The sequence below is a fragment of the Hyperolius riggenbachi genome, chromosome 1 (assembly GCF_040937935.1).
Source record: "Hyperolius riggenbachi isolate aHypRig1 chromosome 1, aHypRig1.pri, whole genome shotgun sequence".
Lineage (NCBI taxonomy): Eukaryota > Metazoa > Chordata > Amphibia > Anura > Hyperoliidae > Hyperolius > Hyperolius riggenbachi.
In genome coordinates this window covers 660,722,503-660,742,502 of record NC_090646.1, presented here as the reverse complement: position 1 = coordinate 660,742,502, position 20,000 = coordinate 660,722,503, and the positions used below count along the sequence as shown (strand labels likewise).

Sequence of the window (20,000 nt, the reverse complement as noted above, 5' to 3'; positions counted from 1 at the left end):
AGCCTTGAACATCCCACGGAGCACTGTTCAAGCGATCATTCAGAAATGGAAGGTGTATGGCACAACTGTAAACCTACCAAGACAAGGCCGTCCACCTAAACTCATAGGCCGAACAAAGAGAGAGCTGATCAGAAATGCAGTCAAGAGGTCCATGGTGACTCTGGATGAGCTGCAGAGATGTACAGCTCAGGTGGGAGACTCTGTCCATAGGACAACAATTAGTCGTGCACTGCACAAAGTTGGCCTTTATGGAAGAGTGGCAAGAAGAAAGCCATTGTTAACACAAAAGTATAAGAAGTCCCATTTGCAATTTGCCACAAGCCATGTGGGGGACACAGCAAACATGTGGAAGAAGGTGCTCTGGTCAGATGAGACCAAAATGGAACTCTTTGGCCAAAATGCAAAACGCTATGTGTGGCGGAAAACTACCACTGCACATCACTCTGAGCACACCATCCCCACTGTCAAATATGGTGGTGGCAGCATCATGCTCGGGGGGTGCATCTCTTCAGCAGGGACAGGGAAGCTGGTCAGAGTTGATGGGAAGATGGATGGAGCCAAATACAGGGCAATCTTGGAAGAAAACCTCTTGAAGACTGCAAAAGACTTGAGACTGGGGCGGAGGTTCACCTTCCAGCAGGACAACGACCCTAAACATAAAGCCAGGGCAACAATGGAATAGTTTAAAACAAAACATATTCATGTGTTAGAATGGCCCAGTCAAAGTCCAGATTTAAATCCAATCGAGAATCTGTGACAAGATCTGAAAACTGCTGTTCACAAACGTTGTCCATCTAATCTGACTGAGCTGGAGCTGTTTTGCAAAGAAGAATGGGCAAGGATTTCAGTCTCTAGATGTGCAAAGCTGGTAAAGACATACCCTAAAAGACTGGCAGCTGTAATTGCAGCAAAAGGTGGATCTACAAAGTATTGACTCAGGGGGCTGAATAATTACGCATACCCCACTTTGCAGTTATTTGTAAAAAATGTTTGGAATCATGTATGATTTTCGATCCACTTCTCACGTGTACACCACTTTGTATTGGTCTTTCACGTGGAATTACAATCAAATTGATTCATGTTTGTGGCAGTAATATGACAAAATGTGGAAAACTTCAAGGGGGCCGAATACATTCGCAAGCCACTGTATAAAGGCGTTGTCAGAATTTGAGTGATTTATTTTGCAGGAAAAGCTGTCATGTGTAGGTTTTACGTTTTAATGTTCTATGCAAAAGGTCATTGTAAACTGTAAAATTGGGGTACTTCTTTAAAATATTACTCTGTGACTTTTTAACTAATGAAAATGTTTATTTGAGACAGTGAAACTTTTGTGAATGCTTTAGTAAAAGCATTATGTGAAGCTTGACTCCAACCCGACTAGTTTCAGACACAGAAGTAGTATAGACTATCCTTCAGGGGTTCTTAGGATGCCAGTGAGCAAAACCGGTCAGAGATTGTTACTGGGAGTTAAGAGGGACTGACCAAGGCATAGATTGCCTTCTCCTGGTGAAGCACACTATGTGATGCAGTATGTCTAGAAGATGGCGGAGAGCAGCGCTTGTTCAGGGGTTCTGAGGATGCCAGTGAGCGAAACCGGTCGGAGATCATTACTGGGCGTTTACAGGTACTGACAAGGTGTAGAAATACCTTCTCCTGGTGAAGCACACTGTGTGATGCAGCGTGTCTAGAGTATGGCAGACTGCAGCGCTTGTTAAGGGGTTCTGAGGATGCCAGTGTCTAAACCGGTCGGAGATCATTACTGGGAGTTTACAGGGACTGACCAAGGTGTAGATCGAATTCTCCTGGTGAAGCACACTGTGTTATGCAGCATGTCTAGTAGATGGCAGAGTGCAGCACTTGTTAGAACAGTTAAAACTGATCTTGACTGTAGCAAACCTAAATCATCCCACGCAGCAATCATTCAAAGGACAGGCATGGCAAAGATCTACAGAACCAAAGCAGGGAGGGGATCTGCAATGAATGCCGTCAAAATAAAACTCAGCAGAATATATGGAAGAGATTTCAACTAAAAGACTGCTCAGGGGCCGATATAATTATTCACTTTAAGAAAATCAGATTGTCGCGGCTGTCAGGCCGGACTTCCACGCTAGAGTTGCATCTTGAGTTGCGTGCGGCCGGTACCTGGATCTAAAGTCAGCGCTGGCTCCTTCCATATTGCCGTTAAAATGGGATTATACTCAAAATTACATTTTTTTCTCCAAACCATTAAACATAGCAGGAAACAAATATAAAAGCTGTCACTTGCATGCCTGAAAATTAACTTTCAGGTTATTAAGGTTTTGCACTGTACATACACACATTTATCTCATCACGTCACATCGCCTCGGGTACACTTTCATCTTTGATCAAAAGCATTAAATTTGAGTGTAATCCCACTTTAATTAAAATGGTCTTCCAGAGACTACGACTGCATTCTTTGATTGTAAGCTCTTGTGACCAGGTTTCTGCTGTGTCCCTCCTTTTGAGCCCCCCCTCCCCCCATGGCATACGCTAGAATGTTGCCAGATATAGCGCCGGCTCTGTATAACTATTATTAATGACTGACCTTTACAGCGGCTGGGGGCGTGAGCGATAATAGCATAATGCTGCTATTAGTTTGCATACGGTAATCAACTGCTGATATTAATCTTCATTGCCGGCTTATTGGTAACGAGGAGGTCGGGTGTTTTCCTCTCAATGCATTTTACAGAAACTGTGCAGCTATAGAAGGCTGTATTTATACTCTATCCGTTCCTACACCATCCTTCTTCGGCTTCTCCCTCCCCCTTCTCCCTGTCCGGCCCCCTTTTCCATGTATGACATTCATGTGCAGCACCCCTTCCTATTCCTTGTGCAGCCCCCTCTCCCATGTATAACATTCATGTACAGCAGCCCCTCCCATTCCATGTGCAGCCCCCTCTTCCATGTGTAACATCCATGTACTGCAGCCCCCTCCCATTCCATGTGCAGCCCCCTCTTCCATGTGTATCATCCATGTACAGCAGCCCCTCCCATTCCATGTGCAGCCACCTCTTCCATGAGTATCATCCATGTACAGCCCCCTCTTCCATGTGTATCATCCATGTACAGCAGCCCCTCCCATTCCATGTGCAGCCCCCTCTTCCATTCCATGAGCAGCCCCCTCTTCCATGTCTAACATTCATGTGCAGCACCCCTCTCCTATTCCATGTACTGCAGCCCTTCTCATTCCATGTGCAGCCCCCTCTTCCATGTGTGACATCCACGTACAGCAGCCCCTCCCATTCCATGTGCAGCCCCCTCTTCCATGTGTATCATCCATGTACAGCAGCCCCTCCCATTCCATGTGCAGCCCCCTCTCCCTTGTCTAACATCCATGTACAGCAGCCCCCTCTTCCATGTGTATCATCCATGTACAGCAGCCCCTCCTATTCCATGTGCAGCCCCCTCTTCCATGTGTATCATCCATGTACAGCAGCCCCTCCCATTCCATGTGCAGCCCCCTCTTCCATGTGTATCATCCATGTACAGCAGCCCCTCCCATTCCATGTGCAGCCTCCTCTTCCATGGGTATCATCCATGTACAGCAGCCCCTCCCATTCCATGTGCAGCCGCCTCTTCCATGTGTATCATCCATGTACAGCCCCCTCCCATTCCATGTGCAGCCCCCTCTTCCATGTGTATCATCCATGTACAGCAGCCCCTCCCATTCCATGTGCAGCCTCCTCTTCCATGGGTATCATCCATGTACAGCAACCCCCTCCCATTCCATGTGCAGCCCCCTCTCCCATTTATAACATTCATGTGCAGCACCCCCCTCCTATTCCATGTGCAGCCCCCTCTCCCATGTCTAACATTCATATGCAGCCCCTTCTTCCATGTATAACATCCATGTACAGCAGCCCTTCCCATTCCATGTGCAGCCCCCTCTTCCATGTGTGACATCCATGTACAGCAGCCCCTCTCATTCCATGTGCAGCCCCCTCTTCCATGTATAACATCCATGTACAGCAGCCCCCCCCCCCCATTCCATGTGCAGCCCCCTCTTCCATGTGTAACATCCATGTACAGCAGCCCCCCCCCATTCCATGTGCAGCCCCCTCTGCCATGTGTAACATCCATGTACAGCAGCCCCTCCCATTCCATGTGCATCCCCCTCTTCCATGTGTAACATCCATGTACAGCAGCCCCTCCCATTCCATGTGCATCCCCCTCTTCCATGTGTAACATCCATGTACAGCAGCCCCTCCCATTCCATGTGCAGCCCCCTCTACCATGTGTATCATCCATGTACAGCAGCCCCTCCCATTCCATGTGCAGCCCCCTCTTCCATGTATAACATCCATGTACAGCAACCCCATCGCATTCCATGTGCAGCCCCCTCTTCCATGTGGATCATTCATGTGCAGCAGTCCCCTCCCATTCAATGTACAGCCCCCTCTTCCATGTGTATCATCCATGTACTGCAGCCCCTCCCATTCCATGTGCAGCCCCCTCTTTCATGTACATCATCCATGTACAGCAGCCCCTCCCATTCCATGTGCAGCCCCCTCTTCCATGTGTAACATCCATGTACAGCACATCCTCCTATTGCTTGTGCAGCCCCCTCTTCCATGTGTAACATCCATGTACAGCACATCCTCCTATTGCTTGTGCAGCCCCCTCTTCCACGTCTAACATGTACAGCAGCCTCCTTCAGTATCCACCCCTGTATGACAAGCATATACAGCCCCTCCCTTTTTATGTGTTGTTCTTCATTTGAAGCCACCTCTTCCATAAGCAACAACCTCACTTCCATGTCCAGTTGCCCTAGGCTAGTGCCTGTGCAGCCTCTCCAGAAATCTGGCCACGGGGAGGCGGCACTGTGCACTAGTTACACAATTGCATCTAGGTATATAGACTATGGCAGAGAGGAGCTTAGTTTAGGCTTGCTTTAGGCTCAGCTATGCCTTGTATATTTTCTAGAAGGGGAGGTATGCTACAAGCAGTATACTACCCCCGGGGGCAGGACTACAGGGGTACTTACCACTCAGCCAGTGAAGGGTACTTATCTTATCCAAGACTAGAGTATTATGGGTGAGAGAGAGAAGATGAGAGCGTTACTACCCTTCTCTGGGAGGAAGCCAGTTGAAAAGACCACTATCACAGACATTGTAAAACACATTGTGTAAAACACATGTTGAATTTACATTTTACCCAGTGTAAAATGCATTATAAATTACTTTTTTCTTATGTTGTTGTCACTTACAGTAGTATATAAGAGAGTTTGGACTAGTCCATCTTGTCATGGGGGATTCTCAATATTACCTTTATTCTCAATGGAAAGGATCGACATAAATATGCTGATCTGCCTGCTTTCTTGGCTACACACTATCTTAGCAGTCCTCACCATCAATAAATACCTGAGAATCCCCCATGATTAGATGGACTAGTCCAAAACCTGTCAGATGTTCATTACCTACTGTAGGTGACAGCAACATAAGAAAAAAGTAATTTACAGTATATTTTATGCTGGGAGAAATCTAGGTAGAAAAGGTAAGAATTGTTCAAGATTAGCCAAAGACAGAAAGGACAAGTTTCCCAAAATGAAGACTAAACAGCATTTAAAATCTAGAAGATTTTCGAATCCCTTTTCTTACTATCAAAAACAGTAATAAAGGTTTCTGGAGCTGGGCTTTACCCCACTAACATGTTAGGCTGCAGGAGGAATCCTAAATGCCTGGAAGAAACTCTACAACAAATACCTGTGGAAAAATAAAACTCCGATCTCCCTATGTTCATGTTTCACCACTAAGCGTCGCTACTGACATTCTCCAGAGTGCAACATCTGTGCTGCACTACAAGAGGTCGGAGTTCTCCTTCAAGCGCCTGACACAAAATCAATACCGACATCATATAAAGCATAGTGCCAGTTTCTTAATCTTTGTTTCTGGGTTTTCCTTCCTGTCCTTCAAAAAGTTAAAGGAGCAAATTTAAAGAGGAACTGTACTAAATATAAAATGTTGTGATTATCCTTAAAAGCTTTTCTTTCATCTCATCCAGTCAAAAAAAAAAAACCCAAATCCTGGAAGTAACTAAAGCCTGTTACATCCTCCCATGTGATCACTTCACAGCCCTACCTGCTGATGATTAACGCACTGTCTTCTTTCCACCTAGACAGCATGAGTCATCAGAAGGCAGGACGAGGCATGGTCACATGGGAGCCAGCAAGTTCAGCTGTGACTCAGCTTCTCAGTGGTTGATTTGAACCTCAGGGCCCTTTCACACTGGCACGGTGCGTCAACCTGACGCACTGCTACCGCAAACCTTATGTAACCCTGAGCTGGAAACGCCTAATCTAACGCGAGTGCAGAACTACGTTACCATGCGGGATCAGCGAGGACCTGTGTCGGCCCAGAAGTCATGTTAGTCTATGGCGACACAGGATTTTTTAGAAGAGTTCACATCGTGATGTCATGGCACATATGTGCGGAAGCGTATTTTTACAATATGCTTTGCGTACCCGAAGCAGGAAATGACCACAAGCGTGCGTCAGTTCCTGCGTGGCTGGTGGCCAGACAGGGACCCCGTGTACAAACGCGGTGTTCCCTGAAGGCCTGTTTTTGGTGGTGCGGTGGGTGAGACACACCGCATCACTACCACCAGTTTACAGTGTGAAACCTGCCTCAGGATTTCATGTGGCTGGATAAGACAGTTTCAAGACATATCTGTGGATTTGTATGCACACAGGCAGTGGCTTAACCAAAACAAATGGGGCCCCCAGCAGAATTTTGATGCCCCCCCCACCACCTCATGTTCACACCCCTTCCCTCGCCTCCCCTTGGTGCCCTTCACGGCCTGTTGGCCCATCTCACAAAGGTCATAAAACATCTGGCCATCATCATCTTCACACCCATGAAAAGTGTAGCCCCAAAAACACCTGATCTGAAGTATAGCTCCCTGTATTGGAGGAAGGGAAGGCTAGTAGTTGTAGCCCCCCTAGCGATCGCAGGGGCCACACCCCTCTGGTTACGCCCCCTGCACACAGGATCCCATAAGTTAGTGTAAACAATAACATGTAAACCGTTGCCTAGGTGATGGACTTCTTGCATCCCTGTCCAATAGGAATAAGGTAGAATACAATTATGTATATGACTCCCGCTTTGAAGCTGATCAGTTTCGGGAAGGGGCGACGGGCCTGCGCGCGGGGGGGGGTTTGTTGCTGGAATCAGACACAAACCCTGGGAGGTAATTGGTTGGTGGTGACAACACACACCTATAGGGAATGACATAAGATGCAGCGTTCAGCCACACATTATCCAGATGGAGTCATTAGGAGAGATTTGTCCAGTGCTGTAGCATCGCTCTGTATTAATTGGACAATTAGCACAGAACGCGGCGCCCCGTCGTGCGACCTCTGCCTGACTCACAGGTGGCTGGGGAGAATAGAAGAGAGATGGAAGGAGACTGTAGCGGGAGGCGAGCGGCTCGCCAGAGCAACGTGATTCAGCGGGTCGCAGGTGGGCCGCTCGCGTGTCGGAATACGCAGCCAGGGGGAACGTGCGCTCGTGTCTAGTCTCCAATCCGCCGGTGACACCGCAGGATAACCTGCAGCCCCGTCTGGCCTCATTCCTTCACATCCTCACCGGTCTCCTCTACAGGAAGCCCATAGGAGGGGATTCCACTTTTATATCAAACGATGAGAAAATATTCTACTGCTAGAAGAGAAATCCGTCACGAATCAGCAGCTCTCATACATGGCTCTCCTCTGTGGAACTGCTGTGATGGTGAGGTCTTAAAGAGACCCTGAACAGTTAATAAAAATGAAAATGGGTACTTACCTCACCGTAGGCCACGAGGTCCCCCGGCGTCGTCCTGGCTCCTCTCCAGGTCCCGCTGGCGGCTCCCTTACCGGCAACTTTCTGGCTGAAGATCGCAAGTACTCTTCCTGGACAGGACGCTCCGCGTCAACACACCGGCCGCTCCGCATCATCGCTGTCCTGCGCATGCGCCGTTTTGTAACTCTGCAACATGCATGCGCCGGAATGTCACGCTGTCCGGCACGATGATGCGTAGCGACTGGCGTGATGACACGGAGCGCCCCATCCAGGAAGAGTACTCCCAACCTTCAATCCGAAAGTCGCCGGTAACTGAGCCACCTGCGGGACCGGGAGAGGAGCCAGGAGGACGCCGGGGGGCTGGAGGAAGCCCCAATTTTATTTTTATTAACTGTTCAGGGTCCCTTTAAAGGACAACTGAAGTGAGAGGGATATGGAGGCTGTCATATTTATTTCCTTTTAAACAATACCAGTTGCCTGTCAGCCCTGCTGATCCTCTGCCTCTAATACAGTTAGCCATAGCCCCTGAACAAGCATGCAGCAGATCAGAGGTTTCAGACTTTAAAGTCAGATCTGACAAGATTAGCTGCATGCTTGTTTCTGGTGTGATTCAGGCACTGCTGCAGCCAAATAGACCAGCAGGACTGCCAGGCAACTGGTATTGTTTAAATGGAAATAAATACGGCAGCCTCCATATACTTCTCGCTTTAGGTTCTCTTCAAAGGACGACTACACCGTAAAAAGGAAGCAGTTAAAATCTGAAAAAACCCACAGGTTTTGGACTAGTCAATCTCCTCAACGGGGATTCTCAGGGTTTTCTTTGTTTTCAAAACTATTTCCTGAATGACAGTTGCTATGTATAACTTCCAAAATAGTGTGCAAGTGAGCAGGGAGGCTGGCTGGTATCTAACTATTTTTCTCAGATTAACTGACGTTCAGAAAATGCTTCTGAAAACAAAGAAAGCCATGAGAATCCCCTTGAGGAAATTGACTAGTCCAAAACCTGTCAGTTCTGTCAGATTTTAACTGCTTACTTTTTCACTGTAGTGGTGGTCCTTTAAGAGGGCCATACAACCGTCAATCTCCCAACAGATCAACCATCGAATCTGATCAGAGCAGGATATATTGCTCGCCCACACACCGCAGACAGACTTCCAATAGATTTCAGCATGGAGTCTACTGGAAATCATCCTGGTGCCACCTGCCGTGCTGCCTCCTCCTCCCCTCGGTGTATTTGCCCCCCCCCCCGTGCTCATGGCGAGTAGGGAAGGATGACCCGTGACATTGGCAGGAATCAGCGCCTTTTTCGGCGTCTTCTTGAATTGTCATCGCAAGTGTCTGTACCATGTGGCACCAGCAACTATAGTGACGTCACTAGATATGGCGGTGTCACGTGGTACGGCTTTTGGTGGCAATCCAAAAAGACGTTGGACACCGCAGGAGGCGAGGATCCACGGCGGCGTGACAGGTGAGCCTGCACCCCTCATACACTTGGAGGAACACTGGCTGGGGGTCTATTTGCCCAACCGGGTAAATCGAATGCTCTTATCACCGGCACACCTGATTGACCCCTTGCCACCTAAATTTCCCAGCATGCCCAATCGATCCTTTCAAACGGTTTTGGCCCCAAATCGAGTGAAACGATTACATGGCCATGTTACAGCATCAGTATCTGCCAGATTTGTTTATGATGACCGAATCAGCCAGATATCGATAGAGAAAATCAAGTTATGTATGGGCAATCCCTATAGACCAAGGACAAATAAACCGGTACTGCGATTTAAAGTCCATCCCAAGGACAATGTTTTACTTTACTATTGAATATCATGAGGGGGGTTGTAACCTTCGGCAGTTTTTAATACAGTCAGTGACCCCGCTAGAGAGATCTTCCTTCATTTTTTTTCCACTAAGTGTCTCTGAGTTACTACACAGAAGCGAACTTTCCTGCGTCTCTGCAGCGCGGCCACCCTTGTACACGTACGGGAGCAATGTCATAGCTGGCGAGTCTTCTGCTGCTACTTTTACACATCTGCACTCATCTGCCGTCTGCAGAGGGAGTCAGGGAGAGAAGCGGGGGCACTTTGTGCGGCCGGCGAGCTGCCTCTCACATACGTGGGGTTGTGGCGGCCGTGCTGAATGCCCTCACAATGCTGCACCCAGGGACATATGTTTCCCTTCTTGCCCTCCCCTAGCTACGCCTCTGATAGTCTGGCTACTCACGCAAAGTTTGAGACACACTAAATAAGTTTCAGCTGTTTTTAAAGTTGAATTATACAGGAGGCTTCCCACAGTTTTTTTATGGAGTAATCACTCCATAAAAAAACTGTGGGGAAGCCTCCTGTATAATTCAACTTTAAAAACAGCTGAAACTTTTTAACGGCGGTTTCATAATTTAGAGTCGCTTGAAATTGCTCTTTCTGAAATAACAGGATGGTAATCTGTAAAAACCTAAATTCACCAGACAGCAACCTTACAAGCTACCCGTGTGATTTGTGTGAAATCGGATTTATGCATTTCCTCCTTGGCGTATACCAAGAAGCTGGATGGTACTGGATGACTCTTGCAGTGTCTTTTTTCTGGCAAGCTGCTCACATATCTACCACACTTCTAGATTTTTGTAACCTTAAAGTACAACTCCAGACAATATTATTTTACCTTTCTGTCTTAAAGGGTTTCGTATTAACATAATGCCGAAACCGCTTTGTCTGCAGGTGTTCCAATCAATCACAAGACCACGCTCTTCTGCAGGACTGGTAAGCAGCTCAAGCCTGGTCTAGGACACACCCCTTTCAAGGTTTTACAGCTGAGCACAGTATGATGATGTCACCACAACACTCCTCCCTCGGACTGTACAGAAAAGCAATTAGATGTGCAATGCTGCATCATAGGATGCTCATAATTACAGCACACCTTGAAGATTCAGCTGCCAGTCACAGATCAGCACATGACAGTAACATTCCCAACATTCTCTACTTGTATATTTCAAGCCTATCAAGGTCTGTGACATGCATATAAAACACAACAGCTTAATATTCATCATTTAGTCAGTTTAAGGCACTGTGTTTATCTAGAAAGGACACAAAACAATCGACAGATGGCTAAACAATGAGTTCCTGTGGAAAGGCCAGAAGGAGAGAAGACAGAGGCATTGGAGAGGCACATAGATATTATACACCTGTGCTAATGTTTGAAACATTACTTTCACATGCAGCTCTATGATGACGATTGTATTGTACAATTTCTGCAGATTAGGGAGATGCACATTCATGCTACAAACCTCCTGTCCTACCACATCCCAAACCAACCCCAGCCTGGGCTGCTGGCACGTATGTTGGGTCCATGCATTCACGTTGTTGTCACCCTATCCTGACCCAACCATATGTGAGCATCAGCAGGTCACCAGGTTCTTCAGACCACGCTACGTCTTTCCAGTCTTCAGCTGTCCAGTTTTTGGTTACCTCAGCTTTCTGTCCTTGGTTGCCAGGAGAGGAACCCGACGTGGTGGGACATGATGGCTGATATGCAACTAACTTTTTCTCCTGTGTTTTCTCCGAGGTGATAACTTCACACCTGCTCAATGCCTTTTGAGCCACCAGCAAGCAAACAAATACTGAAAATAAGTTTGATAGCTTTTTTTTCACCTTTTTTCTACTTTTTCAATGGCAAAATAATGAAAAGTTATTTTTTAAAAAGTTGAAAAGCTTATATTCTAGGAGTAAGCTAGGGAGAAAAAGTTAACTGCATATGGGCCGATGTGCCACAGCTGAACTCTGGTCCCCTACCTCTCGTGTCCCTATCTCTCCCTCTAGATTGTAAGCCTTTGGGCATTGTCCTCCTCCTTTTGTGTCCTACCTGATCATGCACGTCCATTACTGTGCACCCATTCTATGCTTCTGAGTGAACCTAACTTGCCTAATCTCCATGCTCCATCCAGTGACTGACTAAGCATTACCTGGTACTCATACTGTGCTGTGTGATCTCCATGCTCCATCCAGTGACTAAGCATTACCTTGTACTCATACTGTGCTGTGTGATCTCCATGCTCCCATCCAGTGACTAAGCATTACCTTGTACTCATACTGTGCTGTGTGATCTCCATGCTCCCATCCAGTGACTAAGCATTACCTTGTACTCATACTGTGCTGTGTGATCTCCATGCTCCATCCAGTGACTAAGCATTACCTTGTACTCATACTGTGCTGTGTGATCTCCATGCTCCCATCCAGTGACTAAGCATTACCTTGTACTCATACTGTGCTGTGTGATCTCCATGCTCCATCCAGTGACTAAGCATTACCTTGTACTCATACTGTGCTGTGTGATCTCCATGCTCCCATCCAGTGACTAAGCATTACCTTGTACTCATACTGTGCTGTGTGATCTCCATGCTCCCCTGCAGTGACTAAGCATTACCTTGTACTAATACTGTGCTGTGTGATCTGGTTTTCTTGTATTCCTGTATTGTCATATTGCTGTCACCATAAATATTGTCTGTAACCTAAATTAATGTTCAGCGCTGCGTAATATGTTGGCGCTTTGTAAATACAATAAATAATAATAATATTGTGTCTGATTCTCCTCTCCTGTGTCTAATTCTCCTCTGAACTCTTATCGAGGCATTTGCATATACAGAATAACTGTTCGCTGCATTACCTATTTACTCTGAACTATTCTGACTAAACTCAAGAGGCTGTCATGCATGAGAATCCAAGAATATTATTAGAAGAAACCCTCCAACCAATCTGGATGGCACCTTTAAAGGATACCTGTACTTAAATAAAAGTGCACCAAATGGTTACTCACCCGAATAGAGGAAAGCTTCTGGATAATCAAGAAGCTTCACCTGTTGTCCTCTACTGGGCGGTTCCAGTGCTTCGTCTCACGATAGACCATCAACGAGCTTGAGCGGGTCCATGTGGTCACACTTCAGGGATCTCAGCGCTGGAAGAGCCTTGATGGAGGAGGACAGGGGAAGCTTCTGGAGGATTCAGATGCTTTCCTCTACTGAGGTAATCTAACTTTTTGTCCAACAAACCTAACAGGTTTGCTTTAATGCCAGTCAAAACCAGTGATATCACATGTTTTCCCCTGCCCTGCATTTTATGCATTACATTTACCAGACATAAGCAGGTGTACTTCATAAAGTGCTCCGTGAGTTCAGTGCAAAAGCAGGCTGACCCCGCCAGATGCATAGTTCTGAGAACACAACACCAAAGGTTGTCCTCCTACCTTCCATAGCGTACTTCATGTCTTGTGAGAAGAGGTTCCACATCACCTCGGCACTGACCTTCCCCACGCTCAGCTCCTGAGGGAACCTTCAAGAGGAACAGCAGAGATCAGACCAAAGTACAGGGGGACCTGACAGCTTCCCAAACCTGCATAATACTCAACCCAGGCCTAGAAGAGGCAATGAAGACGTCTGAAACTAGAGCTAGAAGAGAAACTACACAACATTTTACCAGCCATCCATGAAAAACGATGGGGACATTTTCTTGACTTGTCCAGTATTTTAGGTTAGTTTTATAGTCTCTAAAAACCAACAGCATTGTGTACAAAAACGCTCATTTTGTGGAGAGAGAGACTGAGAGCTGACAGGAATATGGAGGCTGCCATCTATACTGACTTATAAAATATTTCGGCTGATCAACTGTGGTGCAGTTTTTTTGTTTTACTTCAAGGAAATGTGAAGCGAGGAAAAAAAAAAAACCAAAAAACTAAAAACGTAGATCCTCAACTATGAAGAGAAAACTCTGGATACCATAGAGTCTTCCTTGCTGGGCCTCTCTCTGTGTCCTCAGTCCACAGACGTCCCCATTGAATTTCTACACCTTAAAGTGAACCAGAGACGAAGCACCCTTGTGTATTTTACCATAGAAATCAGTGGGAACATTAGAGAAAACATTTACCATGCTCTCTGTTCCATCCTCACTGCTAAAAGTGTCTGTTATCTAGCTGAGATAAGAATCCCGGACTGAGCATTGATTCTGGCTTTGCTATAATGACTCAGCTATAATGATTCCTGAGCAAAGCCAGCAGGGGGCAGGCTTGGACTTGAAGACAGCAAAGAACACAGTCTCAGCTATAATTATTCTGTAGCAAAGCCAGACCGACTGCTTAGTCGGGATTCTTATCTTAGAGGTGATAACAGGCAAATTAAACAGAGAACAATGTAACAAAGAGCAGATTAGGTGTTTACTGTCATGTTCCCACTGATTTATAAAGTAAAATACATGAGGTTGCTTCATCTCTGGTTCTCTTTAAGGACCCTTCAGAAGCACTCGCATTTCCCCGGTTGCATCCATACTGCACATGCGTAAGCCAGGACTCGCACGTGTGCAGTACAGATCTGCTCATCATTGGAAGAACTTGGGGACACAAGTACCTCTGAAGGCTGCCAGAGGAGGGACAAAGACTAATTCAACTTGCAAATAAGGGCTGTGGAGTCGGTCCAAAAATCATTCATCTCCAACTCCTCAGTTTATGAAACCACCAACTCTGGCTCCAGGTACCCAAAATTACTCCGACTCATTAGTCTAATACTTACCAGGGCCGTGGAGTCGGTATAAAAATCATCCAACTTGCTCTAACTCCACAGCCCGGCTGCAAATAACTTCACAGGGGACAGCACTGGAAGGACAAGGAGAGGAACGGGAAGATTCTTTGGAATCAAGAGCCTTTCCTCTAAATAGGTGAGCTTTTTTCTCGCTTCACATTTCCTTTCAATAGTTTGAGTCAAACCCTGACCTGCATAAAAGTTCTGTGTCAGTGATTCAGGAAATATTAAAGGCAGAGGCTGAAAGCACTACAAGCTCTTGTCATGCTCGCTCACCACGGATCTCTCCCACACATTCCATTTTGCTGCCGGAATTGACCAGGCCCTTGATAACCTCAATTGGGTTCTCCTCCGCAAGTTCTTCTCCTCATTCCCTGAGTAGAAATGGTCAATGAGACAGCATGGTGGCACGGGAGCTATCACTCACACCACTCAGCAGAGTCCTGGGTTCCACAGGCCTGGACACTATATACATGGATATTTTATGTTCTCCCCATTTTTGCCTGCGTTTTCTTGAATAGGTTAATTGGTTACCCCAAGAAGTTCTGACTGGGCTGCTGCAGAAGATGTCAGTGCTATATAAATACATATACGTAATATGGTCGGACACTAGACTATGACTATGGTAGGATTAGATTGTGGGCTCCTCTGAGGACAGTCAGTGACATGACTATGTACTCTGTAAAGTGCTGCAGAAGATGTCAGTGCTAAATAAATCTCACTAATATTATAAATGGGAACATTTGGATGTTTGTTACTCGATCACGCAACAATGGCTGAACAGATTTGAATGAAATTTGGCACACACATAGTACATTACCTGGAATAACATATAGGATACTTTTTATCCTCATAACCAAAAAGTGGGCTGAGACCAATACAAATTTCCCTGGGAAAATGTAAACTGCAGCCATTCTTACACTGTTAACGGTAGGGTTCTCAAACTTTGCAATTGGTCACTGGGTGACTGGGATTAATATTCAGAAAAGTGGGTGGAGCCTACATCAGCCAATCAAAATTCACCTATTGAATATCTAATTGCTGCCATTCTTGCACTGTTAATGGCACCAGCCTCAAACCTGGTACAGTTGGTTATTGGGTGACGGATTCAAATTCAGAAAAGGGGGTGGAGCCACAGCCAATCAGATTGGTTTCATTTCAATGCTAATTATTGATGCCAAAGACCACAAAGCTCACAAACTAGGTCATTGAGTCATTGTATGTTAGGGTTAGAAGTGGGCGGAGCCAACACCAGCCAAATACATACCCGGGCAACGCCAGGTCATCAGCTAGTACATAATAATAATTATATGGTAGGACATTAGGCTATGACTATGGTAGGGATTAGATCAGTGGTCCTCAAACTAAGGCCTGCGGGCCGAATACGGCCCCCTGAAGCTTTTTTTTACCGCCCCCCCCCCCCACTCTCAAAATGTATTACTTATAGATGCAGACCACTGCATCTTTAATATTGGCAGCCCACATATAGAATAGCAGTGCTATCACCACCTTTTCACATAGAAGGCAGAACGAAGTCATTCACTGGCTTCCAATTGGACGGCAGGTTGTCACCTGGGTATGCTTCTTTGTCTGGCCCGCAAAGACTTCTGCTGCAGGCCATTGGATGACATTATGTCTCACATGTGACTGTGCTATGTTAGGGTCACTATGTCTGCACTTGCTGAGTTGGGGGGCATACTATCTGCACATGTTAAAATGGTCTGGTTAAATGGGGACATTAGGGCTGCACATGTTAATAGAAGCGGTCTACAATATCTAGGTACAATGTAATGTTTTTCTACATCATCTTATGTATACTCCGATCCCCCAGCAGTCTGAAGTATGTTGGCCCGGCCCTTGACCGAAAAAGTTTGGGGACCCTAGATTAGAGTGTGAACTCTTCTGAGGACAGTCAGTGACATGACTATGTACTCTGTAATGTGCTGCAGGAGAGGTCTATGCTATATAAATACATAATAATAGTAATATGGTAGGACATTAGACTGACTGTGGCAGGATTAGATTGTGAGCTCCTCTGAGGACAGTCAGTGACATGACTATGTAATCTGTAAAGTGCTGCAGAAGGTGTCAGTGCTATATAAATACATACCGTAATAATAATATGGTAGGACATTAAACTATGACTATGGTAGGATTAGACTGAGTTCCTCTGAGGACAGTCAGTGACATGACTATGTACTCTGTAAAGTGCTGCAGGAGATGTCTGTGCTATATAAATACATAATAATAATATGGTAGGACATTAGACTATGACTATGGTAGGATTAGACTGTGAGTTCATCTGAGGACAGTCAGTGACATGACCATGCACTCTGTATAGTGCTGCAGGAGATGTCAGTGCCATATAAATACATAACAATAATATGGTAGGACATTAGACTATGACTATGGTAGGATTAGACTGAGTTCCTCTGAGGACAGTCAGTGACATGACTATGTACTCTGTAAAGTGCTGCAGGAGATGTCTGTGCTATATAAATACATAATAATAATATGGTAGGACATTAGACTATGACTATGGTAGGATTAGATTGTAAGCTCCTCTGAAGACAGTCAGTGAGCTGAAGGAGAAGCACCTGATCAGTATGATCAGGTGACAGATTTGAAAGGCTTCCGTTTGCTGGTCACATTCACGTGTCATTTCTGTTTGCTCGGTAGGCTAAAGCAGGAAATGATCACAGCTAATGAGAGCATCGCAAATCTATCACCTGATCAATCGAATCCCAGGATCCTCCCCAAGTTCCAGCAACTTCAATGCTAATCAGCAAGCTATTAAAAAAAAGGTCAAACAAAATAATGCAAGAATCCAGGACACACAGTGTGACTCCACATACAGATGCAGGAGAAAGGAGAGCCACACAGAGCAGACGTTATCCGAAAATAAACAGCATGCAAGAAAGGTAAAGAGGACCTGCTGCAGACCTTATCATAAAATAAAAAACAAACTAGTGAATGTATAAACTGTTATTAAAGAGGCCCTGTAGTGCGAGCGCTGTACTCACAGCGCAGGAGATTTGAGAGCACACTGAGTAACTTCGGCGCCATCAGAAGACGGAGCAGAAGTTACATTTTAAAACACTGTAATTCGGCCGAGAACAATAGCTGGAAGCTGAATTACCTCATTCCCCACTATCCACATGGACCTGGAGGGGAATAGTAATTAACGCCACCAGGACTTGTGCAGCAGCAGGATAAGCCATATACCGGCTGTATCCTGCGCCCAAGTCTCCCCAGGTGGCGATTACAAATGTACGCCTGTAGTGACCTACAGTAGAATGTGGTAAATTACTCAGAATAGCCACTTTCATGCCAACATCAGAAACACTAAATATTGCTGCATATTGGTATGTAGCCCCCCACCCACCCCCATGCCACAGCCTAGGATGCTTATTATGCAGAATTGAATGCTGGGACATACACCCATACACAGTTTTTATCCTTTTGAGTGTTTCTTATTCTTATATAATAAAGGTTGTTTGACATGTTTCTATAGATCTTATGGTATGGCATTTCATGAGGGATGTTTCTGTACCACACATGTACTGTATATACAATATAGTGAGATGGGACCTCTATTGGCACAGCTCAGGTGGTGCAGTCTATGTTGTACTTTGGAAAAGCAGACTCAAAACTTCCTCTTTGCTGTAAGCAACAGCTTAACCTTTAACCACTTGCCGACCGCACGCTTATACCGTGCGTCGGCAAAGTGGCAGCTGCTGGACCAGCGACGCAGTACTGCGTCGCCAGCTGCAGGCTGATTAATCAGGAAGCAGCCGCTCGTGCGAGCGGCTGCTTCCTGTCAATTCACGGCGGGGGGCTCCGTGAATAGCCTGCGGGCCGCCGATGGCGGCTCGCAGGCTAAATGTAAACACAAGCGGAAATAATCCGCTTTGTTTACATTGTACGGCGCTGCTGCGCAGCAGCGCCGTAAGGCAGATCGGCGATCCCCGGCCAATCAGCGGCCGGGGATCGCCGCCATGTGACAGGGGACGTCCTGTCACTGGCTGCACAGGACGGATAGCGTCCTGTGCAGCCCAGATCTCCCGGGGGAGCAGGTAGGAGAGGGAGGGGGGAGAATGTCGCCGCGGGGGGGGGCTTTGAGGTGCCCCCCCCCGCAACATGCCTGCAGGTAGGAGCGATCAGACCCCCCCTGCACATCATCCCCATAGGGGGAAAAAAAGGGGGGCGATCTGATCGCTCTGTGTGCCCTCTGATCTGTGCTGGGGGCTGCAGAGCCCACCCAGCACAGATCCAAACAAACAGCGCTGGTCCTTAAGGGGGGGTAAAGGGTGGGTCCTCAAGTGGTTAAAGGACACCTGAAGTGAGAGGTATATGGAGGCTGCCATATTTATTTTCTTTAAAACAATGCACATTGCCTGGCAGTCCTGCTGATCCTCTGCCTCGAATACTTTTAGCTATAGACCCTGAACAAGCATGCAGCAGATCAGGTGTTCCTGACATCATCATTAGCTACATGCTTGTTTCTGGTGTTATTCAGACACTACTGCAGCTAAATAGATCAGCAGGACTGCCAGGGCATTGTGATTACTTACAGATGAGGGGGAATTAGACAGTCTCTTCTCTCTAAAACACACAGGGTGCATTTTTCTCTGTTTTCCTTGTGTCCTATGCAAGAGTTCAGGTCCACTTTAAAGCAACAGGTCCTCTTTAATAACACATGCAAGGTGTAGCAGTGCTGCAGCCAACATACAAAGCCAAGGCAGGCAGACACAACAGCTCTGCAGCAAGACGCCCTCATCTGACATAGCAGCCCCTGCAGAGATAAGGTGCAGTGTATGGTGTGCATCCATTACCAGGACCATACAGCCCATCAGCACACAGTCCTTTGGGTGACAAATTACAGTTATTGTACTATTGGGCAGTGGCAATTCTGATTGTAAAAGATCAGTAAAATTTGCTATTCTCACATAAGTCCTCCTTCTGCTGCTGCCTAACCCTAACCGACCCCCCCCCCCCCCCCCAACGCCTAACCCTAACTGACCCCCGAGCAATGCCTAACCGATCCTCCCACCGATGCCTAACCCTAACTGACCCGCCCACTGATGCCTAACCCTAACTGACCCGCCCACTGATGCCTAACCCTAACTGACCCTCCCACCAATGTCTAACCCTAACTGATCCCCAACTGATGCCTAACTGACCAGCCCACCGATGCCTAACCGTAACTGACCCTCCCACCAATGTCTAACCCTAACTGACCCCCAACTGCTGCCTAACTAACCTGCCCACAGATGCCTAACCCTAGCTGAAGCTCCCACCAATGTCAAAACCTAACTGACCCCCAACTGATGCCTAACCCTAACCGACCCCCCACCAACCCCTAACCCTAACTGACCCCTGATTGATGTCTAACCGACCAGCCCACCGATGCCTAGCCCAAGCCGACCTCCCCACCGATGCCCAACCCTAACCGACCCGCCCACCAATGCCTAACCCTAACCGACCCTCCCATCAATGTCTAACTCTAACTGATCCCCAACTGATGCCTAACTGACCCACCCACCAATGCCTAACCCTAACCATACCTGACGCAAACCTCCCGATAACCATTTCTTTAACCACTGTACACGAAAATATTGGGCATCACAGAAGTTTAGGCATCCTACGGT

At 46.7% G+C, this 20,000-nt stretch overlaps 1 protein-coding gene across 15 annotated transcripts in view; it reads right to left on the bottom strand.

Moving 5' to 3' along the window:
• UNC13B (unc-13 homolog B) overlaps positions 1 to 20,000 on the bottom strand; it is a 540,439-nt gene that overhangs the window by 61,653 nt on the left and 458,786 nt on the right. For 11 of the 15 annotated variants that reach the window (XM_068252311.1, XM_068252316.1, XM_068252301.1 and 8 more), the window contains 2 exons: positions 13,026 to 13,111; positions 5,006 to 5,041 (listed from right to left, as the gene is read on the bottom strand). In XM_068252311.1, coding sequence (XP_068108412.1) covers positions 5,006 to 5,041; positions 13,026 to 13,111 — 122 coding nt within the window. The remainder of the gene's footprint in view (positions 1 to 5,005; positions 5,042 to 13,025; positions 13,112 to 20,000) is intronic. The other 4 variants (XM_068252361.1, XM_068252369.1, XM_068252411.1 and 1 more) reach the window with 1 other exon arrangement.